At 41.4% G+C, this 16,715-nt stretch overlaps 1 protein-coding gene across 1 annotated transcript; it reads right to left on the bottom strand.

Moving 5' to 3' along the window:
- Positions 1-10,090: 10,090 nt before the first annotated feature.
- Positions 10,091-16,102, bottom strand: PLK2 (polo like kinase 2). Its single transcript, XM_050330083.1, has 14 exons — positions 15,826-16,102; positions 15,287-15,394; positions 15,016-15,132; positions 14,696-14,825; positions 14,333-14,420; positions 13,828-13,923; positions 13,404-13,602; positions 13,173-13,320; positions 12,656-12,753; positions 11,892-12,015; positions 11,394-11,634; positions 11,169-11,298; positions 10,973-11,083; positions 10,091-10,854 (listed from the first exon to the last, which is right to left on the bottom strand). Exons 1-14 carry the CDS (start codon positions 16,033-16,035, stop codon positions 10,663-10,665), a joined length of 1,992 nt encoding a protein of 663 aa, XP_050186040.1. The 5' UTR covers positions 16,036-16,102; the 3' UTR covers positions 10,091-10,662.
- Positions 16,103-16,715: the final 613 nt, after the last annotated feature.

A 16,715-nucleotide genomic window follows, 5' to 3' on the forward strand; every position in this document is an offset into this window, starting at 1 on the left:
AACACCTTGAGACTGCCTGAACATTTCTAAAACCAGAAGGATTTTGCAGGGGACAGCAATGACTGGTGGCAACTGCTTGGAAAATCCCTCACAAGAAGTGGTCCCATGTCCTTTTGCTTCAGAAAGACACTTAGCATCCCTAGAAACCAACAGCACTAGCTGCATTCCTGCTATCTCAGGCCCTTACCTAATGAAATCTCTGGCAATAAATACATCTTCCCTTTTTCAGTGCAGTTCTCCTGGTATCAGTGGAACTGTTAAAAGTAACTCAGGTGAGCATGATTTGCTCATAATAAGCACCTAATATAATAAGGAATGTCTATTCCATTTAAATTAAGTAAAGATTTCACATCCCTTCACTTTTGAGAAGCATTCATCACAGACAGACATTCCTTCTTAAAATGAGACCAGTAAGTCAAGCTTGGCCAAAACGATAAAATTTCTTTACATTTCTTTATTGTTTTATTTAGAAAAGAAATTAAATGTGTGCTGCAATTTGCTGTGCAGTACCTGAAATACTACAAGTTTTTTCTTCTAAATATAACCTATAATCATGTTATGGATTTACTGGCATCAAGATAATATTAGGTAGAGTTATTCTACTTGTTCTCTGTGCCTGCTATAATCTTGCTTTGTAAGCATTCTTGAAAGCATGAGATTTAAAGGACTTAGAGCTTTATAGTTGGTTTACATCTGTTGACTAGTAGGAAATATTGGATAGCTGGTCCCTTCTCTCTAGTGATCTCACAAAGCCTTTTATAAGCATTATTGGAATTACAAACACAAAAATGTTCTTTTTTAGGCTATTAAAGACAGAATTAATTTAATAAAATTTCTAAACGTCTTTTAAGTGATAGACAATACACTGATTATATTTTACTCTATTTTCTAGTTTAACAAAGCCCAAATTGGTTCAAAACCACTATTTAAAAACCTCTGCAAATGAACATAATAAAAATTGCAATGTCCCATACTCAGCCTTAGGAAATGGTAGAACAAAGGTTATTTGTACACCATAAACTGGAAACATAATTACAGGATCACTATTTGTTTTTCTATGACCCTGGTTTCAATAAGACCACTGCATAAATCCACAGTTTGTGGAAAGAGTGAGTGTTAAGTAGAAAATGCCATGTCTGTTCATAGGATCCTTCCATGGGTTTGGTTGCTTTATAATTTCCCTCCACCAAAAGCAAGGTCATCAAGTTCCCTACTCTCCAGGTTCTGACTCTGAGACCTCAGGAATGTGATTAGGAAAAATGCTGAACAAGAAGAGGAGGATAAACAAATTCCCTCTGTACTCCGACTTACTTTTGCAAAATGGGTGTGTTAGTGTCTCTTGTCTGACATGCGTATTCCACAGAGCAATGTGTTAGTATCCAGGAAGAATTTGTGGAGTGGAAAACACTGCAGAAGAACCCTTAAATGCTAAGGAGATACCCTACGAAATCTTCAGCAATCCAGGTGTGAGCTGGATAGATACAGCACTGGTCAGAGCCAGCAGGGCTTTATGAGAGGAAAGGCCTACTTATCAAACCTGATTTCCTCTTATGGCAAGGTAACCCACGCAGTTGATCAAGGGAAGCCATTTGGTGTAATCTTTCTGGATTTCAGTAAAACTTTCAATAGTGTCTCTCACAGGATACTTCTGGACAAAATGTCCAGCACAGCTGGATAAACACATCATGTGGTGGGTGAGCAATTGGATCACGGGTCAAGCACAGGGGTAATGGTGAATGAGGTAACAATCAGACTGGTGACCTGTCACTAGTGGGGTTCCACAAGGCTCCATCTTGGGCCTTGTGTTATTCAACATCTTCATAAATGACTTGGATGCAGGACTGAAAGAGATACTGAGCAAGTTTGCAGATGACACAAAAGTGGGAGGAGCTACTGACTCCCTCGAAGTCAGGGAGACTCTGCAAAGAAACCTTGACAAAGGACTGAGCAATCACCAGCCATATGAAGTTCAACAAGGGAAAGTGCCAAACTCTGCACCTAGGACAGGATAACTCTGGACATATGGACAGATTGGGGAATGACATGCTGGATAGCAGTGCTGTGGAAAGGGACTGGGGAGTCCTGCTCAACAGCAAATTGAAAAAAAGTCAGCAGTGCCCTGGCAGCCAGGAGGGCCAACTGTGTCCTAAGGGTATCAGGCAAAGCTGGTCAAGGGAGATGAATATTGTGTGCAGTTTTGGTCACCACAACATATGAAAAAGATATTAAGCTATTGGAGACCTTCCAAAGGAGGGCAACAAAATGATGAAGGACCTTGAGGGGAAGCCATATGAGAAGCAGCTGAGGTGACTTGATGTGTTCAGCCTGGAGAAGAGGAGACTGAGAGGAGACCTCATTGCAGTCTACAACTTCCTTGTGAAGGGAAGAGGAGGGGCAAACACTGACCTCTTCTCTGTGGTGACCAGTGACAGGACCCGAGAGAATGGCCTGAAGTTGTGCCAGGGGAGGTTTAGGTTGGATATTAGAAAGAGGTCCTTCACCCAGAGGGTGGCTGTGTACCGAAACAGGTTCCCCAGGGAAGTGGTCAGAGCACCAAGCCTGACAGAATTCAAGAAGCATTTGGACCCTCAGGCACATGGTGTGACTTTTAGGGATGGTCCTGTGCAGCATCAGGAATTGAACTTAGTGATTATTATGGGTCCCTTCCAATTTGGCATATTCTGTGATTCTGTGAACATTTAAGAAGTGGGACCAGATCATGAGTCACAGAGAGAATAATCTACAGGCTCTCATTTTTGACATGACCCTTGTTTCATGTTGTTGTTACCCTTTTCAGGTAATTCTGTTTCCAATGCTCACATACCTCCTGGAAAACTGTTTAAGCCACCAACTACTTGTATGAACAAAATTTTTTTGATAACCTTAGCTGTGTGAGCCAGGAAACAGGAAGTTTATTGTTTTCTTTATTTAAGTTTGTCTCATTGAAGAATAGAAGTTTCTACTGCAGTTCTACATCTGAAACTGTAGGAAAAGGGAAAGCTGAGACAAAAGAAGCAATCTATTAAGAAGACACTAATTTCACTTACAGATAAATTAGAAAACAGAAGTTATTTATTTGGGTAGACAAATAAAAACAGTAACAATCAAAAAGTCAGAAAATAAACCATAGTAAAGTACGAGGACATGAGAAGCTCTTTCCATTGCAGGTAGCAATCCAGAACAGGTACAGCACACAAAAAGTCACTAATCACCATCACTGCTGAAAGTTTAGGCTCAGAAAATCAATGACTGGTTCTAAAAAGGGCACCCATACCTAACACATCCCAGGCAACAACCGCCATTTCCCTAGTCACCCCAAATACTCCACATAGTCCATGACCAGTCAGGAGCAACTTCATGGAAACAGGGTGTTTTAGTTGTCATGCCTGTTGTTTAGTCATTAGCCTTCTTTCCTCTGAAGACTTCCATCAAGGATACCAATTAATGCAAATGGCTTGTAATTAGCAGTGATGATTTTTGTAATGTGGATACCTTCTCAGTGTGAACAGGAATGAGCCACCAACTCATTTCACATGAGGCAACCTCAGGAGGTAAAGATTTGCAGTTAATAAAGGCCCATGTGAGAACGAAACTGGTGACTCAGAAGAGTAATGCATTGTCTTGCAGCACTGGTCCCCAGTGCTGGCACCACTAATCTAACTGGATCATTGTTTATCCTTTGTTTTAGTGAGAATGTGAAAATTTTCTAAACACTTACTTCACACATAATTTCCTCAGAGATGTATGTTGTATGTAATAAGGCTGCTGCCTCCTGACAGGGCATCTTCTCCATTACTTGGAGGGGAATTTAATCCCTCAGTATGCCTTCTGTTTTCACCTGTCCGGCTCCACTCCCGTCTCATGCCAGCACAATGCCTGTCTTCTGCCTTCTTTTGCACTGCTAATCCTCCTCTTGACCCACTTTGGCACCACTCTCCTGGCTCTCCTGGAAGCAGATGTACAAAGGCCACTAATAAATAAGTTCCAGTATCTCCCTTCTCTTCTCAGCTCCACTTAATGTGACCAGGGTCTAATTTTATTATGATTTTGAAGTTCTTCACTTGAGTCATTCCCTTTTGTTCCTTGATCCCTGCTACTGTCTTTTCTCTAGCCACAACACTCAGTATTTCACCTCTGGTCCATATTTGCATTTATCACCTGTAGAACATGCTGGCTGCCTTCTCTGTCTTCTGACATCCCCTTAAACACCTTTTTTTGACACAAAGTATGAAATAACACTGGAGCTTGCTCCACTGCCCCAAACATATGAGCTCCCACTCAGTCCTTCCTTCTCTTTTATTGGCTGATCATGGATCAGTTATCATGGATCAATAATCCCTTGTGGCTCCTAATTGCTATTTTTTTTTCTCCCTCACAGACCACTCTGCTTTCTCTCCTCAGCCCAGTGATGACTCTCTTGTCTGTGTAGCAAAGGTGGCTAAAAGCAGACCTCCCCCACTCCAGGTCCTATTGCAAGGGTACCTCGGACCTCCCTGCTCCAGGGTAGGAGCTCCCTGCTACTTGGACCTGCCCTGCTCGGACCCTGCTCCAGGGTGGCATCTACAATCAGAGCCACCCTTGGGCAGCCCCTGGATCCCTCTGGGCCTGCTGTGGGCCCTGCCTTGGACCTGCCTGCCACTGACTGTCTCCTGACTTGCTGCCATCATTTCCTTTACATGTTTGCTTTGAGGGAGGGTTCAAAATGGAGGCCTCTCTCTCCCAAGATTCCACCTCCACCAGCTCCAACCAACCCTCCCTCATGGTTCAATCCCAGGTCTCCCTCCCTGGAAGCATGGCTCTGCAGCACCTTCTCTTCCTCCTGTGTTTTGAGCTACTTCAATTTTTCCAGAACCCCTCTGTAAACTCAAGCTCCCACATACCTGGTCGTGCTATGACTCACCCTGCCAAGCTAACCTTCTAATTATTTGTAATTAACAATAACAAGAAGGAACTGACATGAAGTGGAGATGATCAGGTATGAGTATGAGTTCAGTGCAAATGCTTAGAGAGACACAAACAGTATCATATAAGACTGAATAATCCTATAATCATTCTGTGTACTTTCATCTTTCCATAACCACTGCCTGACACCATCATGCCCAGTGTCCTATCATGAAATACCTAGCCTTGATTTTAAGCAGAGGCCATCCACTTTTATATATACAGGTGCTCAACACTAAGAGAGAGGTCAGGACAACTGAAAATCAGGCTAGATTTTTTAATTTTCTATGTAGAACAACATCAAACATAACTGTTGCTGCCTGTGCTAATACATAATACAAGGCATTTCAATTACCTTGAGCTTGTCTCAGCTGCCTTGGATTTCCTGCACTAAAAAGTCCAGCCTTTCCTGTTCTATCCACTTATTGCACCTCTCATGCATCTTTTACTGCAGACATCCATAACTTAATGTAATGGCAGACGTAAGAATCTGGCCTTGAGGAAGATATGCAAATTGCTTTTTTTTTCCATAGAAGATTAAACTTGCTTTGATGGCACAACTTTGCTTCCTTTTTCCCACTCTCATTGACTTTCTTCCTCTGCCACAGTCTACTTCATAATGCAATATACTTTCCCCTTCTTCTCCCATCAGAATTCAGTTGTCTTAATCCACTGGAATCAGAAGCTCACTATAAAAGCCCTGTAATTTTCACTTCTCCAGTGAAGGTCATTCCAAACTCATAAAATGTCTTTGGAATTTATTTATTTATGGAAAAGAAGGAAAAAGTCTTATCATAATAAGTTATAAATTACAGACGCTACTGTATCAGCAGAAAATTTTATATGTGTAGAATTCTCATGAATTGTCAGAGTTTACTATTAATTTGATTATAATTTTTGTTTCTGTGAATCAGTGAAACATGACCAGGAGTAGGTGAGGTCCCCCTGAGCTGGTAGTAAAATTGGAAAAGCGACATCAAAGCTTCTTTTATTTATCTTAACACCATTGCTGTGTTGGTCATTTGATGTGAAATACTGTGAACTGAGTCCTTCAGAAGAAAGGTCCACAAGAATGTCCAAGGTGTTTGAGATGACCAGGTTTTAAAGGGGTTATTTGTATTACCATAGTGCTTTGGAGCATTTTGTTTAGGCAGACCTAGTTCTGTGATAGGTTATCAGACCCAAAGTTCTTAAATCCAGGTAAACAATTTACATGAGCTGGTCTCGTTCCCCAGGGTGAGGAATGAGACAAAAACCAGTCCACCCCTGCCTAAGATTCTCAGAGTATGGAAAGACACCCATGCACCCATTCGCTCACCCATGGAGAACACTTGTCCCACCTTTTCCTTTGTCTGACTTTTGAAACTGTCAACAGAAAATAAGCAGTCATTTTCATGATCACTCAGTATATGCAAGGGAGGCAGAGTGTGGATTAATCTTCATTTCTAGCCAGCCACATAAGGTCAGCCCCACAATCTGGCAAAGTCTGGGTGAGTTCATTCAGTTCTTCCACTCAGAATCCTTAGTGAAGGCAACAACGAAATGCCTTATTGCTTTTTAACCTCTGAAAAAAAGAGTTTAGAAACTGCTCAGCTGGGACAGTTTGGTACTAATAATGCCATTGTGTAAGGTACTGTTTCCATTAACTCTTGTATGTTTTCTTTATGACAAATCAAGGTGTTTCTTCAAATAGTAGGCAGAAAGGGCACTAAAATGATCAATCGGGATAACACCTTACTCCTGTTCTGGTCACATCTACTTGAGATAGATAATGGACAACGGATTTTTTCCCCATGATTTCACAGTAGAGGAAAAAAACAGTTTCAAATGTAGCTTATGCTATATCAGTACGACAGAATCTTTCAAATCAGTTTTGTTTCCATACTGAAGCTAATTTACATGGATAAATCCCGGAGGCTAAATCTTCACTTTCTATTATACTAATTTCCAAATAATCATGATCCATGATACTTGTCTCGAAATTTAAATGGATTTAAATATGTATATTTTAAGGGAGTTTAATCTCTTGATTTGTATGTATTGGTCTAACATTGTAGCAATTCAATCAAAGATATGTCTGCTGGTATTGATATTACTAAGGCATAGAGAGTATAAAACCAGACCAAAAAAAGAAAAAAAAAAGCTGTAGTCTGTGCCATGCATGATTCTAGTTGAATCCTTGGGTATGCTAGGGTTTACTTATAAGGACCTATAATTTTTTTTTAATTCACATTTACCTTTAGAATCCACTTAGTCAGGCACAAAATTCTCTGTTATTTATGGGCAGCTGAAGGATCCATATGACTATTTGCAGAAATAACAAAACAGCTTTAAAGTGACAGAATCTTTTCCTAGTTTCCTAAGTAACCTGGAGAACGTCGGAAACTTTGTTCAGTATTGCAAAGTACCGTACACTCAAGCTCTTTTTTTTTCATATATACATCACATAAAGTGATTTCATGAAATGGAATAATTTCAGAACCCTTAAAAGGATTACAGAATGCCCTAGAATATTTCAGTGACTAGTGGCATCACTGGGTAATATATTTTGTTAGTGTTGAATCATGACCTGTTTGAATAATTTTCTTGACTTATTTGCTACTGGTAAGTTAGTGCTCTGGGTCGTACAAGTATGTCTGTATATTTGCAAAATATATTTTAAAACTTCATAAAGATGTTTTGATGAGAGAGATTTGATAAAGGATTGTTTTTTTCCTTTTTTTCCCTTGGCAATGTCACTTCCTGTGCCCACCACTCACGCCAGAAAAACGTGTGTGCTAACTTTTACCTGATCTTTTAATCCCTACCTTTCCATTCAAGTACATATGCTCCCAAGCTAAAGTTTTATGCTGTGTTTTCTCTTCGTTTCAATAGAAAACATTAGAAGAATTGCCTGACAAGCACAAAATGCTGACCATGTAAGTGTCTTTCAAGAGAAGGTAGGACATTTGTCATATAGAGGATGCAGACAAATACCTTTCTAATATTAATCTTCCAATATGCAGAATTACAACAGGGATGTTATGTGTTTAAGTAAAAAATGTCAAGCAGTGCACCACAGTGTCTTATTTAAGACAGGATCCAACTTGGGAAAGAATTTGAGAACCTTTGTTCCTGATGCAAATTCTAATACTAAGAATTTTTAAGTGGTTTTCCCTCCTTGGGCTCAGAGTCTAGGGCAAAGGTGTACTTTCAAAAAGGTATTTCTCCTTAACCTGATCTAAACATCTTATTTTGCAATATGAAAATAAAAGCAAGGGAAGAATACAGAGCAGAAGCTGCACTAAGCATAAAGTTACATAAGGATTTAGAAACCACTCAGCACCCTGGTTGCAAACATAAACACTGCATACAAATAGCTGATCCACTTAACTTATTTTAGCGAGGTATATTTCAAATGTCCACAACCAACAAGCATCCTACAGCAGGATTTGGGGCCTTTACATTCAGTTTTAAAAATCCTACCTTTAAAGTCTGTTTATTTGCTTACACCAGCCTCAATTATAGCAACACAAACATGATTTTGGTACCCAAAGAAATTACAGTAGCTGAAATAAAGGTTTGTACTTTTTCCAGCACATAGACAATCAAACTAAAAATGCTTTTTCCATGTCAGGAAGTACTATAGCTCAAGTAAAATTTCTGTTTCAAATGCACATAAACTGTATGCTTATTGGTGTCATAAACAAAAAGGGAAATCTTACTTTGTAAGAGAAAAGGACTCAATGGCAGCTGTATGCATGCAGGACAGTTAGGAAAGTCATGGCCTCCCAGGAATAAAATCAGCCTTATCTCTTTAAGAAGGTAGACAGCTGGGAAGCTGAATCCTGCCCACTATAGCACGTATATATTTAACTTCACTGAACTGCCTAGAGTTACATTAACAAATCCATCTGAAGAACTCAATTGGGTCTTCCTGTCTAGACTTGAGAAGTAAATAAATATTACCTAATGCATGGTATTCAATACACCACCACCAATCACGTTTATACACACTTGCTGCAAGATCAAGCAAGCCAGTGATATAACTCCTCTACTCACTATTTTGTGTTGACATCTGTAGTTTGTTTAGTCTGCATTTTATTACTCTGCCTGTTCCTTGCATTCAGCTGCTTTGATCAATTCACTGATGGCAATTGATGTCTGCATTTAAGACCAGGCCCTCACTCTAAGTTGAGTAAGCAACTGAGCTACTGCTTGCTGTTGCATCAGAACAGTTACTTGAAGACTGCTATGTACTTATATATGTCTAGGAGATACGCAATATCTAAACAGAAATCAGTTCAGCTCCACAAGGAGTCATGAGTCCTCCCAAATCCTACCTCTTTGCATGGTTATAACTGACAAATGGCATTGCCTTCAGTTTTGGAAAGCAATTACTCTTTACTCTTTTAAGTATATGCTTAGCAGCGCTGGGAGGGCAGAAAATAGCAGGCTACCACTGTGTTGTTCACAGATATTTTGAGCTCCTTTACAGAAAACTTACTGCATACCATAAATCTTAGTTGCAGTTGTTTAATGGCATCAGTTGGGTAGAATAAGGCCAAATTTGACACTAAGTCACCCTTTAATCTTATTACCCTTTTAATTTTATTTTACTGGGTTTACTATTTGACATAGTAAAACACAATAGAGGGGCAGTGATAAGTATAGTCAATTCATTCTACCGTGGAGGTATCAGGATACTCACTTTTTGGTGGGTAAGAGCAGTGCTTCCACAGCAATTAGAAGGGAAAACTTACATAGTTCATTATCATAGCTACTATACACACCAAGTATTATCCTGAAGAAAGGAGTTCTTTTCAGTGTGAAACGTGAATGCTGAGAGGTAGCGTCTTGAAGAAATCCATGTTTTGGTTTTTAGCCTCTAGGACCATAACTAAGTGTGAAGGCCTACATCATCACCCTAGCAAGATCCACAAGCAGTTGCTTTAGGGGTGTAGTTAGAATTAATAGCAGTGTACTTGTGTTCATGAGGGCAAGTGGGCATAGAAACAGACAAGCTGTTCAGGGTAGCACCTGTCATCCATACCCTGACCCGTAGCAGACTTTTAAAAGATAGCATAAAGAAAGCAAAACCTGCAGCATTTTTTGTACTGCAAAAGCATGGTATGCTGCCTTATAGTGCAGAAAGAGTAGAGAGCGTTGCTTCAGATTTCTATTTTCTTTATTGCCAACAGATATTTAAAATGCCAAGGTCCAAAAAACATGTAATAAATACTTCACTTTAGGCTGTAATAAATTAAAAAAAATTAACAAGGAATGCACTTTGCCAGCCACAAGTGTGGGTATTTTTGAAAAGTAAAGGGGGGGAAAAAAAAGTATGGCCATAGTTCACAGTTAAGCAACCAGAAGCTGCTTGTTACAATTATCCCCAACAACGGAGCTCTCCCTTCCCTCCCTTTCCAGATGTGTATTTCACAGTTTAAATCCATCAGAGATGCTCTTTTGCAGAGCAAGCAGACACTCTCTGCTCCGAGTTCAAGTTAAATATATCTTGAACACACATGAAGCATGGAAAATCATGATCCAAAGAACTCCTTGTCACAACAGTTTAGTCCAAAAGTAGGTTTAGGCTTCCAATAGATGTGTGCCCAGCACACTAGGATAGTCAAGTTTTCGTACCACCACACATCCATCAATAGACTAGTTGCTCCATCATCTCCACTGTAGATTCACAGTGAACAAGAGGGTCCATTTGGTTTAACTGAGCCAGTGCCTTCAGTTATATCGCTGCAGCAGCATGTTCAGAGCATATTCCATTCTGTGTTTTAGTTCCAATGAACATCCAGAAACCAAAAGAGTTGTCAGACGAAACGTTGTTGACATCCTGTCTTCATTGATGTATGTAAGGAGATACTCCTCACTCTGATTGCAAATTATGACTTTTGTGTGATCATGATAGAAATTCACCTGCAAAAGAGAAGTGAGTTCCTGTTTGTATACTTTCTCTTCTCATTTTGAGACTTAGCTAGTTTTATTGCTAAAGTATTTTAAGAAATATTTTCTAGAGTGATGCTACCATACTTACTTGAAATGTGCCATCATTGAAGAGCATCATTAATGCTTTATCAGATTTGAGCCACTGTAAGAGATAAAGCCTAGGCCTGCGTACATCTGTTAGGCTAGGCAAGTCTCCTCCCTAGGAAAGCAAACAGCCTGTGTTAAGTACTCAGTTCACATTTAGTGTACTTTTACAGCTCAAGACCTAAAGGTGCTGAACTTACATCCATGAGGTTCTCCTCCATATAGTGAGAGAAATACTTCAGTACAGTTACTTGGCTAATGAACTGTTCAGGAGCCTCTGTGGCTGAGAAGACAGAGCATTGGCCCAGCTCAGCATAGTAGTGCACTGTCCTGGAAGAGAAGAAAATAAGGAGGTTAGAGATGAAAAACAAGTATTTCATGTCTAAACTGCCTTACCGAGTTGTTGGCTTTGTAATGATTCTTACTTTTTGTCTGGCAGAAGGCTCATATGTGCCCCATTGTTGAAAAGGACACCAACGGTGTGGTCTGACAGCTGGTACCCAAAGCCATACTTGTTAGAGTAGTCCACCCATTTTGTAACCCACTGGAAGGATGCTGTCAGCTGTTCTTTGGGAATGCTGTCTGCTTCTGGCATATTCTCCAGACATCCTCGCAATACCCTTGCAACTGTATCAGCAACACTTCCCATGGTACTGTCTTCCAGACCTGAAAAGGAATGGTTAATTATTAAACTGACAAGAGTAGATAGCAAATTTTAATTCTAAACTTCTCAGTTACCTAGATTTTAATTTTAAGAAGTTTAGCTTTTATGGCTTGCCAATTTTAAATTTTCAAAAATATTGGCTGTAAGGTTTAAAGCATAAAAAATAGGGGATGAAAGCAGACATTTGTTTCAAGCATTAGAGGTATGAAGAAAATTAAGGTGTGATTCAGAATCAGAGAATACATTTCGCTGCACTTACATTCGCTGCTACTGCTGCAGCTTCCTAAAGTTCCTCTGACTATCATCCGAATAGAGTCTCCAATCTGCTTAGTTTCTGGCAACGCTCCCGGCTTTGCTACTGTTGTGATAAGAGGCTGGATCTCCTAGAAGAGATGTCAGACATGTAAACATCAAACATAACACAAAGGCAAGGTTTATACACAAGTTTTGCATGGCTCTCCTGTTTCTCAACAAATGATAAATTATAGGGAAACTAGCATTAATGTTTCCAGCAAGTACAAAGAGCTGCTGTTAGACTGAGCTTAGACCAGCATGCCAGGTCTTTCCATTCTTTAGATCTTCAATTTGCATCTCACAGGCTATTAATCAGTTCTCTGCTCTCCTGCCCTAGCATGGGAACAGCTGTGTGCAGGTCTGAACACCAAATGGCATGAGTTAGATCTCAGCAATATATTCTTTTAAGAAGTCCTAGTTAATCATAAACTGAAGACCTGTATTTGGAATATTGAGAAAGAGCACCTGGCAGACAAGTTACCACATAGCCAACAATGGAGTCTAGGCAGATACTATAATTACTCAAAAGCCAAAATTTATAGTCTCCCTACAAAGGCTACCATACCTTGGAGATGCTTGGTTAAGCCCTCTTAGAGTAACTCGGTTAATCATTTAAGCTTGATTACACTGTGTACAGTCCCAGCTCTGATATACAAGTCAAATGTAATTTAATTATAGCTACTCCACCCAACTGTTACTGGATTTGAATCGAACTGAACTTGCGCATACCTCAACTGTTCTGTGTTTGGGGGGCTGCTGAGTTATTGAGGTCTTCTTCAAATCATGCCTGAGCCTGTAGATTTCTTCATCTTCTTTAGCTAGTTTGTCTGCAATACAGAAAAAAAAAAAACACTGAATTTGGAAGCGCTGTTCAGTTACAGAAGACATAACAAGTTACCTGCGGAAAAAACACTATCCCCCTTCAGTAGCTTCTTCTAAACATCCCACAGTCTCCAAGAATGGAGATGCCATTATACACAAGTCACTAAGAGAATAATCTTCAACACACAGTGCAAACTAACAGATGACCAATTTAGATTGTCAATATGCCATAAGAAGCATTCACTTATGTAAGCTGGCGTAGGTGGGCAGGCTACCATCTATACTTAAGAAAAAAGAGGTCAAAATAACCCACGAAAACTCTGAGACAGATGTAAGTGCTCCATTGGTATCTCATAGATGTATATTACCAACATGACCCTGATGCAATAGAGATAAGTTTTAGGTCTAACTAGAATCCACTTACTGTGTGTGTCAAAGTATCTGGCTTTATCCTTTTTACCACCAAAGAGAGCAGCAGCTGCTTTTTTGAAGAAATTTTTAGCAGGACTCGATAAATGGAAATCCGGAATGGTGTGACAACAGCTAGCAGAAAGTCTATCAGGAGTAAAGCCCTATGGAAATACAATACAAAAAAATTTTAGAACAGTGCATTTTTGTGTGGATACTTTTTCAGCTATAACACTACAGTACAAACCTGTAAAAAAAATTCATGTTGAATTATTTCATCTAAACTGGGCCGATCTTCAGGGTTTTTTGACAACATGCTAGCAATTAAATGTTTTGCAGGTGCCAAGAGAGATGAAGGCAGGCTGTATCTTGCTTCCCTTATACATCTGTATGTTTCTTTAAGATTTGTAGTCTCAAATGGGGGTCTTCCCAACAGCATTGTGTACCTGTTTAAAAGAAAATGAAAATTATTTTATTTTACACACCCACAGTACTTATCTACAACTACAAAAGATGCTTCATCTGTCTCCTACTATGAAGGAAAATTTCTGTACTTAGCCTACACATGTACAAAGGGCTGCAAATGGATGCAGTACTGCATTCCCTTTGAACTCTTAAAAGACTAAGCCAGTGATAGAAATATTTCATTTCAAAGGCAGTGAAGTACTTACATTACACAGCCTAAGGCCCAGATATCAGATTCACAGCCGTGCCCTTGTTTGTTGAGGACTTCTGGAGAGAGGTAATTTGGTGTACCACATATTGTTCTGGAAAAAAAAAAAAAAAAAATCAAAGAGGCCACAGAGCTGGTTAGTATTTCCAACAAAAAGAGGAGAGAAGCTATTTTTCATAAGGCAGGTTTTTCTCTCAAGTTCAGACATGAATTTAAGAGACTCCTAAAAAGGAGCTGTAGGAATTTCAATAGCATACATGTTTTCCATTGTGCTTTATGATACAGGAGGGACAGACTCATGCCTGCACTATTTGTCAGTCAGTGCCCAGCCTCTGGCATTTGCTACTATTTAAAAGTAGAAGTCAAAGCATAGAAGCCCATTTTCTTGACGGAAAAGTCTTAATCTCAGAAATAATTAGTTTTTGCTACGTAACAGGACTTCTCATTTCTTAAATGAATCTGGTTTCATTTACTACTAGACTATGCAGTTTTGATGCTCCTACCTCCTCCTGTGCTCCAGTGGTTCCAGCCTAGCTGCCAAGCCAAAGTCACCCAGTTTCAGTTCCATGTTCTCATTGATGAAGAAGTTACCTAGCAAACAGAGAAATACCATTTCTTGCAACGCAGTAATGCAAGAATTTGCCACAGGTGCTGAGTCATACTTTGTTCAAAGCCAGAAGCGAGCTAAGATTTTATTTTTTTTTCATTAGGAATGCTTAGTGTCATCCCTTAAGCACTCCAAGTTTCCACTGTAAAGACAGACTGAGCTGATTTTACTAATTAAGTTATCAACATACAAGAGTAAAATGCTATAATGCTGACAGAGCTGCAGGAGTGTTTTGAAGTTGGCAATGTGCAGAACTTACCTAGTTTAAGATCCCTGTGTAAGATTTCCTGTTCATGAAGATACTTTAGCCCTGACACAATTTGCCTGAGGTAGTATCGTACTTCTGGTTCTGTCAATACCTTCCTTGCTTTTAAGATGTGAGCCATTGACTGCAGAGAAAAAGCAAAGGCAGAAATGTCAGTGAACATTCATGCACAAGATTCACCTTAAACGAAAGTAAATGAATACATGGAGAAACAACAACTAAAGCCACAAAAAATACCTTTTACACATCACATATATAAATTAGTTGCAGATTCCACGTAAGTAAATACTGAATTTCTCCTAGTTGATGCTCACCCTTCTACTGCAGTATTCCAAAAGAATGTAAATATTCTCTCTGTCTTCAAAATAATGGTAAAACTGCACAACATGTCTATGATTAAGCATTCTGTGCAGCTCAATCTCTTTATCAATCTGAAAAGATAAGATAGGGGAACAAAAAAAGGTGTTAGCCTTACTTCCACAACGTTGAGCTGACAGCTCTATCAGAACAATTTCAGGAAAAGGGCTAGGCAATCTAGCACACAAAGAGTTTGAGAGAAAGAAAAAAACATTAATGCATACACACCTTCTCCCTTTGATGAGGTTTTGCTACTCTGCTGTGAGGAATGATTTTTGCAGCATAAACTTTATTTGTTGTTAAATCTGTCATTTCGTAACACTTGGCAAATCCACCCTAGAAAGACATAGGAGAAAAAGGCAATTAGAGCAGGTATGAAAGCAGTCCCGCACTTAGTCATTCACCAGCTCACGTATTAGTCAAGCAGGGCAACTTCCTTCGCACTGGTCAATTTGCTAAGTATCCTGGGTTCATCGTCTATCTGAAGGTTCACGCTCCCCACTCCGCAGCATGCAACACCTAAATCATTCCCGCGGCTCGCCCAAGCCGAAGGCACGATTCCTCTAGTATTTCGAGGCAGAGACGAATCGGGGGCAGGAAGGGCGGTCGGACCGGGCAGATCAGGGACGGCAGGTCGGCTCACTCCCGCTCGTCGCGGGAGCGCAGCCCCACAGGGACAGGAGAGAGCCCGCCCCACCGAGAAGGGCGGCGAGCCGGACACAGCGGCCGCCGCCCCGGGACGGCTCGGGGCCCGCCGCGGCCATTACCTTTCCGAGCACCTTGCCGCGGCAGTAGCGCTTCCCCGTCGTGGGGTCGGTTATAATCCGGGAGACCTCGGCGGCGGGGTGGCCGTGTTGGTGCGGCTCCTCCGCCTTCTTCCTGCGTGACTCGCCGCCGGCCGCCCTGCCCGCCGCTGCCTCGCAGCACTTGGCACCGCCGCCGCCCGGCGGGTGCGCGATAGTCCGTAGCAGCTCCATCACCGCGCCTCGCCTCGCCTCCGTCCGTCCGTCTTCTTCTATTCTGCTTCACCCACCGTGCCTTTACCTCCTCCAACCCTCCTTCCCGCCCCGCTCCGCACACAACTGATTGCTCTCCACCCCCCCGGCTCGCCTTTATAGTGCGGGTGGCGGCTCCGCCCCGGCACTGTGGGACGGCCCCCGCCGGGGCTCCGCTCCGCCCTCCCAGCTCGGCGGCCCGGCCCCGGGACGGCCCGAGGAGAGCGGGGCCGTACGGGGCTATAGTTCTGTGCTCTCCGTTGCCCTTGCGACGGGAGTGGGGTACCGCAGCCACGCTCTTGTTCCCCTGCATCTGCCGAGGCTCCTTTGACCGCGGCCGTCCCGAAGGGGAAGCTGGGCAAGGCGAGCTACATCACAAGCTGTGTTTTTCCTCACTCGAGGAGTGCTCCGTGCGGGATAGTGGGAGCTGGAGATGGACGACCCGAGCTGTGAGCCTGTTGCTGCACATGAGGAAGGGGTTTTTCTCACCTGTGCCGAAGCAGCTCCATCACAGCAGAGAGACGGGGCCATCATAGACTTGCTCAGACGGTGCAAGTCATCGGGGCACATGCCACAGGGGCCATCCTGTGCATCCTTTAGCAAGGAAAACCCATGCCTAGGGACATCCCAACCACCACCACCACCTCTCTGACAACTCTTTT

This window comes from Myiozetetes cayanensis, unplaced genomic scaffold (genome assembly GCF_022539395.1).
Source record: "Myiozetetes cayanensis isolate MyiCay16 unplaced genomic scaffold, myiCay2020 scf4, whole genome shotgun sequence".
Classification (NCBI taxonomy): Eukaryota; Metazoa; Chordata; class Aves; order Passeriformes; family Tyrannidae; genus Myiozetetes; species Myiozetetes cayanensis.